We start from the raw sequence: 7,830 nt of genomic DNA, 5'->3' as shown, positions 1-7,830 counted from the left end.
TTTGACTCTTTTGGAGAAGTCTTTGGAAGCACATAAAAATTTAATTTTTAGAAGGTCCCAATCATCTGGTTTCTCTTCTGCTGTTTGTGTATTTTGAGTTATGCTTGAGAGTCTATTTATGCCATATATTAGGGCCCCTAAATTTGCTCTATTTTATGGCTCAGACAATTTTATTGTCTGGATGCATTACAATTTGCTTATTAATTACCTATTGATGGACATTTAGGTTGTTGTCAGATTTCTTATGAACATTTGTGTAAAAGTTTCTTGAGCACAAAAAATAAACACTGGCAGATAAAAAATCATTTATAAGAATACTTTTTAAATTTAATTTAAACTTAGAATAAAATAAAGTTTATTGATAGTGGACTCTAATATCTTCCATGGTCTGACCCTGGAGACCACTTCAACCTTAGCTCTTGCCATTCTCTACTTGTTTCCTATCTCCAGCCACCCCACCCTGCCCTTCTTCTCATTGCCATCAAGTTGATGTTGACTCATAGCAACCCTATCAAAAACAAACTCACTGCCATGGAGTCAGATCTGACTCATAGAAACCCCTCCTTGGGTTTCCGAGGCAGTATCGCTATGGAAATAGATTGCCAACTTTCCTTCCAAGGAGTGCTGGTGGGTTTGAACTGCCAGCCTTCTGGTTAGCAGTCAAATGCCTTAGTCACTATGCCGCCAGAGCTCCTAGCCTTACTTTTTCTCAAATACACCAGAGCATCATTTGTTCCTATTTTCTGACATGCTCTCCCCTCAGATCACTACACGGTTGCTCTTTCTCATCATTCAGGTCTCTGATTATATACCATCTCCTGAGAAAGACCTTCTTTTAATTCTCAATCTACAAGAACTCCTCAGCAATTCTGCCTCTTCTATTATTTTCCGCCACCTTTTCCTACTTTATTTTCTTCAAAACTCTAATTGCTATCTGAAATTACTCATTCTTTCCTTGTTTATTGTCTGCCTCCCTGACTAAAATGTAAGCTTCAAGAGGATGGAGTTTTTGTGTCTTTATCCGTCTTATTCATAAAAATAACTTCAGTGTCTACAACAGCTGGATGATACAGAGCATATGTTTAATAAATACATTGAATTGAATGGATAAATGAATCATGATATAGGAGGTGCTGAGGTAAAGCTAATTTTTTGTTTCCTATTAAACATACAGGAGTAGCCCTGGTAGTGGAGTGGTTAAAGCTCTCGATTGCCAACTAAAAGGTTGGTAGTTTGAACTCGCCAGCTGCTCCATGAGAGAAAGACGAGGCTGTCTGCTTCCAAAAAGATTTATAGCCTTGGACACCGTATGGGGCAGTTCTACTCTGCCCTATAGGGTCGCTATGAGTTACAATTGACTAGATGGCAAAATTAGAAATTAAGATAATTGAAAATATTTGTGTAAAAAATAAGGGCCTTACATTTAATTTAAAATAAAGATAAGTATTTCATTTCACTCTGTGGCAGAGAAACACTACACAATATAAAGTCATGCAAATCAACAAACCAAGTATAGATTCTCAATTGGTGGGCAAAAATTAAGTGAATACTTAAAAAAAATAAAGTGCACGTCAAAGTTGTTTAACATGTAGAAACAAGATAAACTCATGGTAGTGAAATTTGGGAATAAATGGGCATGTAACATTATGGTTTGAATTAAGGAGTTAGGCTGTTTCAGAGTTCAAGGGGCAATGTTGTTGTTGTTGTTGTGTGCCATTGAGTCAAACCCAACTCATAGTGACACCTCCTTGGGTTTCCGAGGCAGTATCACTACGGAAGTAGATTGCCCCATCTTCCTTCCGAGGCAAATAACAACAACAATCTGTAAATAGATAAATGTAAATATATGGTAAGGCAGATGAAGGGGTTGTTAATAAACGTTTTCCATCCCTAGCCTTCCTTCTTGACTGCCACTAGCTGCCTTTAAGTCAAATGGCCCTAGTGAACTTAATTTCCTCCATCTTGCCCTCTTCTGCCTGCTTTTCTAATCCTTGTATTTCAGATATACACATATATACTCCCCTACCACATTTTTCTTCATCAGTACCTCTGTAAACCCCATCCCCATTTTTGACACGTATAATTGACATTCCTCAAGCTTATGTAATATGTAAACAGGGTTTCAAACCTCATTACCTGAGATTTGCTGAAATCAAACTCTTCCTATCTAAAAACTCTGGAGTAGTGAGTGAAGATGACCCTATATTCTGAAAAACAGAATAGCGTGTTTTCATGAGTTTTGGGGGAGGAGTAGGTGGAAGGATTGACTGGGTCACTTAATTCCAATGTGTTCATGCTAAACGGTATCTTGCAGATCACCTCTAAATCACACTCTTAATTTTACAGATGAGAAAACAGAAACCTTGGAGATGAGTCCTAGAACCCAGTCCATGGGTCCTTCAACGAACCTCGGTGGATGCCTGGGTCTCTCTTTACCTGTTAAGCCGCAGCCCTCCTCCTGGCCTGGAGGAGGATAGTACAGGAGGATGGACCCTGGGTAGCCTCAGAATGCCTGGTTGCCTGAGGTTTTCTTCCCTTTTCCAGGCTGACCGCTTGGTCTGCCTCTTCTTTCCCTTTAGGTGCTAGGGCGGGCACCTGATGCAAGGTGGGCACGGCATCCGCCAAGAACCTCAGGCACTGGGCGAAGGGTAGGTTTTTCTGGACAACAGACGAGAGGTCAAAACAAGCCGGGGCGGAGTGATCAGAGTAGATAATAGAGCAATCATTGCCACCCCACCAACCGGAGCGGCGGCCCTGCACAGCCAGGTCTTCAGGGAAGCGAAACTGTGACTTCCCAGACTTAGTCGTGTTGCCGCAGTGGGCAGCCACGCAGCCGGTCAGCACAGCTGCAGCATCTGGTACCGAGGAGCTGTGGTTTCCTGGCCCTCCGCGCGCGAGCAGGCTCCTCGCTGCAGCTTGGTCACGGCGGGTACTCCTTAACCTGTCGACTCATCTTCGGGCGCTTAACTTCGGTCACTGGAAGTTCTGAACTGGGTACCGAATGGGAATGTACCCAGTTTTCTACTACCTTGCTTCCCTTACACCCGTCAATGCTTCCCCGAAAGCAAGTGGCCAGAAATAGCGGGATACAAATTTCGCGCGGGCCGCGCAGAGGTGGGCCATAAAGACGAACGGACCGGAAGTGGTGGTTGTCATAGCTACCGATGTGTCCAGCCTCTTCCCTATTTTATATTCTTCCCAATATTCTCGCTCTGTTCTTATGAGCCTAGGACAATAGAACAAGGAAGTGCTCATGCACTGGGCCCTCACAAGTACAACTAGAGGCTACAACGACTGCACTGGCCAGTTGATTTGGGAAGAGGACCAGACCGGAAATGGCAGTTTCCATGGTAACACTGGAACGGGTTGCCTGGGAGATGACCCCTTTCGGTCTCTGAGCCTCTGCTGTAGCGTCACCTCGAAGACAGATCTAACAGATTCTGAACTGTCTCCTGCCATGATTCCTGGGAAATACCGCTCTGTTTCTGGCCGAGCTGCGAACAACGTAGGTTGGGCCTCCACTTTCTCTTTTCTCCCATTTGTATTGTCCTCCCTGAGGGGCGTCTTTGTCTAGATGATGAACTGTGTTATTGGGACGTGGACCCCTGCACCTACTCAAGCTATTGTCTGACCGAGGCTTGAGGTTCCTGGACTGGCCCAAGGCACTAGGAGGGTATTGTATGATGGGTATCCAAAGTCTTATCTAGGATCTGGGCCCCCCAGAAGGTGGAGCTGGTCTTCTGCGAAAGGCTTAGGTTCATTTAAACCCTTTAATCTGTCAATTCCTTTTTTTTTTTTTTTTTTAATTGGGAAAATAATTTATCATTAATAACCACGACCACCTCCTCCATCTGTTCCATTGAGGTATTTATTTAGACCTGAGATGGCAAGTGTGGAAAGCCTGAGGTAGTAGAAGGTAAAATTGCTGCCGACATTTTGGAAAATTAACCAAAGTGAAACCTTTTAATTCTTAGTTGTGATTTTACTATTTTTAGCAAAAACATGTTCATTTGCCAGAAACAAACAAAAAGCAAATATCTGTTTAATTTTTTTGTTGTATCTGTACCATTTTATGGGGGGGTGTGTGCATGTATATATGTGTATGTATAAAACCCACTGCTGTCAAGTCGTTTTGACTCATAGTGACCCTATAGGACTGAGTAGAATTGTTCCATAGGGCTTCCAAGGCTGTAATTTTTATGGAAGCAGACTATCACATCTTTCTTATACAGAGCCAACCGCTGACCTCTCCATTATCAGCAGGCACTTTAACCACTGTGCCAACAGGGCTTCTTTGTAGTATGTATTTAAATTAAGAATAAAATTTTATGGTTTCATTTCTAAATTTCAGGTGAATTGTGGACTTCATCTGGTTATTCAGACATCATCACTTCCTGAAAAAAACAAAGTAAGACTTAGCAGACTTTTATTTAAATTGAAGATAAATTGTCTTCTAAATACACAAATAGCATGTTTTAAAGAGTAGAGTTTAAACTAGAAATTTTAACTGTATTTTTTCTGCCTTCCAATGTAAAGCTAATTCATATTTTCTGCCTACATAAAGCCAAAATTAACCCTTTTTAAAAAACTTAATTTTACTTTATCAATTCCAAAAGGTAAGTTTATTGACATTGAAACAATTTTTAAATTGAGACCCTTAAAATTGATAGTGCATCATAGTTTAATTGGGATAATTTTTTTCTTAGCAGTGTGTACAATGATAATGTGCCTTGCTACTGATGGCATCTTAGAATGAAGAAAATGTGGTCATTTGGGGAACATATGTACACATTCCATTTAGAATCGGGATAAAAAATAGGTAAGGCTTAATGTTAGTTAGAAGTGAAAATGTGAACATGAGATTTTCTTTCCCAATTTACCCATAATATCCCTGGAATTTCCAGAATTTCTGGCCTTTGATTTGTCTTTTGAGATTTGAAATACAGTCTTTTCTTCCTCTTCTGTTTCACCTTAGCACTCAAACACACTTCTTAAACAACTGTGTCTCAAGACATAATGTGATTTTTCTTCCTTTAACCAAATTTGGACACCACCAACTATCACAATTTAGTTGTTACCTAAAACTAAAAAGTGGTTACATAGATGTCACTGGAGAAACTCTCAAGTGAAGTTTACAGATAGCAGCATGATTTGAGTAAGGAAGGGCATGAGGAGGCTGGATAGAAGGACATTATTAATCAAGAGGGTAGCAGTTGATTATATCGTATGTGTGTATGAAAATGTCAGAAATTTGGAAAATAAGCCCATTTGATCATCTTAAATAAACAGAAATTAGCTAGGGTAATTGAAATATTCTTTATTATAACTGGACTTAATGGATTTATCCTAAAGCTTTGCTAATTGATTTCGTGGACAAATTCTACTCCTCCACTACAGTGTGTTTCTAGCAACTATGTGCCTCATCCACATTTTTTCCAAACTTTTTATTTTCTCCTGTGTATACATATGTTCTCAGAAAATACCTTTAGATTATATACATAAGGCTATAACACTAATACTATTATAATGTTTGTATGAAGCAGGAACATGAAAATTGTTTTAAAATAGATATTTAGGGTGTGTGTACATGTGTGTATGTTTAAATCATAAGCACCTCTTTTGGTTTTGTTTTTCACTCTTCCTACCAGATAATTACTTAAAATAAATTTAGTAGAAACCCTTTTTAGAAAATTTAAATATATAATTTGTTGCTATAATTGGACATTTAAAGGAATTCCAATGATCAAAACAGAGTGATTTTTCAGCAGCATTTAGTTTTTATTATATATATGTATATATATATATATATATTTTTTTTTTTTTGAGAAAATGACTTTTAATCATTGTAATTGGGGTGAGGGAGTGGGGGATGGGAGGTACCTCAGATTGGAGCATGCTTTCATCTAATGTTACAAAATTGACTCTAATTTTGTTTTGTGTATAATAAGATACACATAACTAAACTTACCATTTTAGCCACTTTAAAGTGTACAATTCAGTGTCATTAAGTATATTCACCATGTTTTGCATCCATAACCACTATCTACTTCTAGAACACTTTTTCATCACTCTAAACAGAATCCCCGTACCCATTAAGTAGTCACTCCCCATTTTCCTGTTTCCCCCAGTTCCTGGCAACCAGAAATCTGCTTTTTGTCTCTATGAATTTGCCTATTCTGGACATTTCCTATAAATGGAATCATTACAGTATGTGGCCTTTTGTGTCTGGCTTCTTTCACTTTGCAGAACGTTTTTGAGATTCATATTGTAGCATGTATTAGTTATTTTATGTTATTTTGTCATTATCTTCATTACTTATTGTTAAATTTTTCTCCAAATATTTTTTTCTTAAATAATGTTTTTTTTTTTTTAGGTTGAATTCAAGCTAAATAAAGAAACATCATTTCCTGGTCGACTCTTACAACATGACCTTGAAAGAAACTACTCAAGTAGGCAAGGTACTGTCAATGGGTACAGATCAGATATTTTAAAATAATTATTTACTAATGTTGAGTCACTAGATCCAAATAAATCTGAGTTAATGAAATGGTTAATTGGTTGCCAAATTGATTTGGGGATATATGACCTATTGTTTAAATTAGAACTGGTTTATATATATAGCATAGTAGATTATTTCCAATCAGAAAAAGCTATTGTTACTTTAGTTTTGGGTGGGCTATAATTAGAGAATGGGAAAAAAATGCTTCAAACATTGTATTAGATGTAAGAAAAATGGCTAATTAGTGAAGGGTAAGACTATGGGAACACAGATCTTTAGGAAATAAGTAAAAAATGAAAAGAAAAGTCAGGAGTAGAGAAGAAGCAATCTCTTTCTCATACTCTGGCAAATAATTATAAATACTTTATATAAAAAGGAGCTCTGGTGGCACAGTGCCTAAGGCATTTGACTGCTAATCAGAAGGTTGGAGATTCAAACCTACCAGCCACTCTATGGAAGGAAGATTGGGTAATCTACTTCCATAAAGATTTATTGCCTCGGAAACCCAGTGGGGGTCACTGTGAGTCGGAACCGACTCAATGGCAGTGGGTTTATAGAAAAAGGTCTTAAACTTTAATGTACAGCATCTGCAATCTTGCTATAAATATAGATTCTTAATACTCCTGTTCTCCTTTCCCCATTCTGATTTTGTACATATTGGGTGGGACTTGGCAATGTGTGTTTTTAATAATGTCTCAAGTGTTTCTTTCTTTCTTTCTTTTTTTAAATATTTAAATATTTTCAAGGGTTTATCCAGCAATATTTTCAGGGGTTCATCTAGGCTCAATGGTTCTAGAAAGTCTGGAGTCCATGGTAATTTGAAATTCTGGTCTGTAATTTTTCCCTTTTGATCAAGATTCATCAAAATTTTCAGTAATGGTATCCAGGCACCATCCAGTTCTTCTGGTCTCATGGCAGAGGAGGCGGCTGTTCATGGAGGCAATTAGTCACACATGCCATATCCTCCTTCTATTCCTGACTCTCCTACTTCTGTTGCTCCAGATGAATAAAAAATAATTGTTGTGCCTTGGATGGCTGCTTTCAAACTTTTAAGACCCCAAGAACTATGCATCGAACTAAGAGGTAGAACAGAAGCAGTGAACACATTATTAGACCAATTGACTGGTATGTCCCGTGAAATTATGACCCTAAACTTCTAAATTAAGGAACCAAATTCCCTGAGGGATTTGGTTTTACATAAGTTGCCCCAGCAGCTATAAATTATTATTGTCATTGCTGTCATTACATCTATCACACAATTTTTGCCAATTCAACTTTTTATAAATGTGTAACTCATTGACGGGAATTACAATAATTGACTGTGCAACCCT

The 7,830-nt window shown here is 38.2% G+C and overlaps 1 protein-coding gene across 1 annotated transcript in view; it reads left to right on the top strand.

The window, feature by feature from the left end:
* The first annotated feature begins 3,457 nt into the window (after positions 1-3,457).
* Positions 3,458-7,830, top strand: part of LRRC49 (leucine rich repeat containing 49) — a 328,583-nt gene continuing 324,210 nt past the window's right edge. The window contains exons 1-3 of the mRNA XM_042783131.1: positions 3,458-3,505; positions 4,352-4,408; positions 6,374-6,458. Of these exons, the coding sequence (XP_042639065.1) occupies positions 3,458-3,505; positions 4,352-4,408; positions 6,374-6,458 (190 nt within the window). The remainder of the gene's footprint in view (positions 3,506-4,351; positions 4,409-6,373; positions 6,459-7,830) is intronic.

Source organism: Orycteropus afer, unplaced genomic scaffold (assembly GCF_000298275.1).
Source record: "Orycteropus afer afer isolate SDZICR_OR568_19922 unplaced genomic scaffold, OryAfe1.0 scaffold00015, whole genome shotgun sequence".
In the NCBI taxonomy this organism is placed as follows: Eukaryota; Metazoa; Chordata; class Mammalia; order Tubulidentata; family Orycteropodidae; genus Orycteropus; species Orycteropus afer.
Note: the sequence above shows the minus strand (reverse complement) of the source record. Positions and strands in the feature narration are given on the sequence as shown.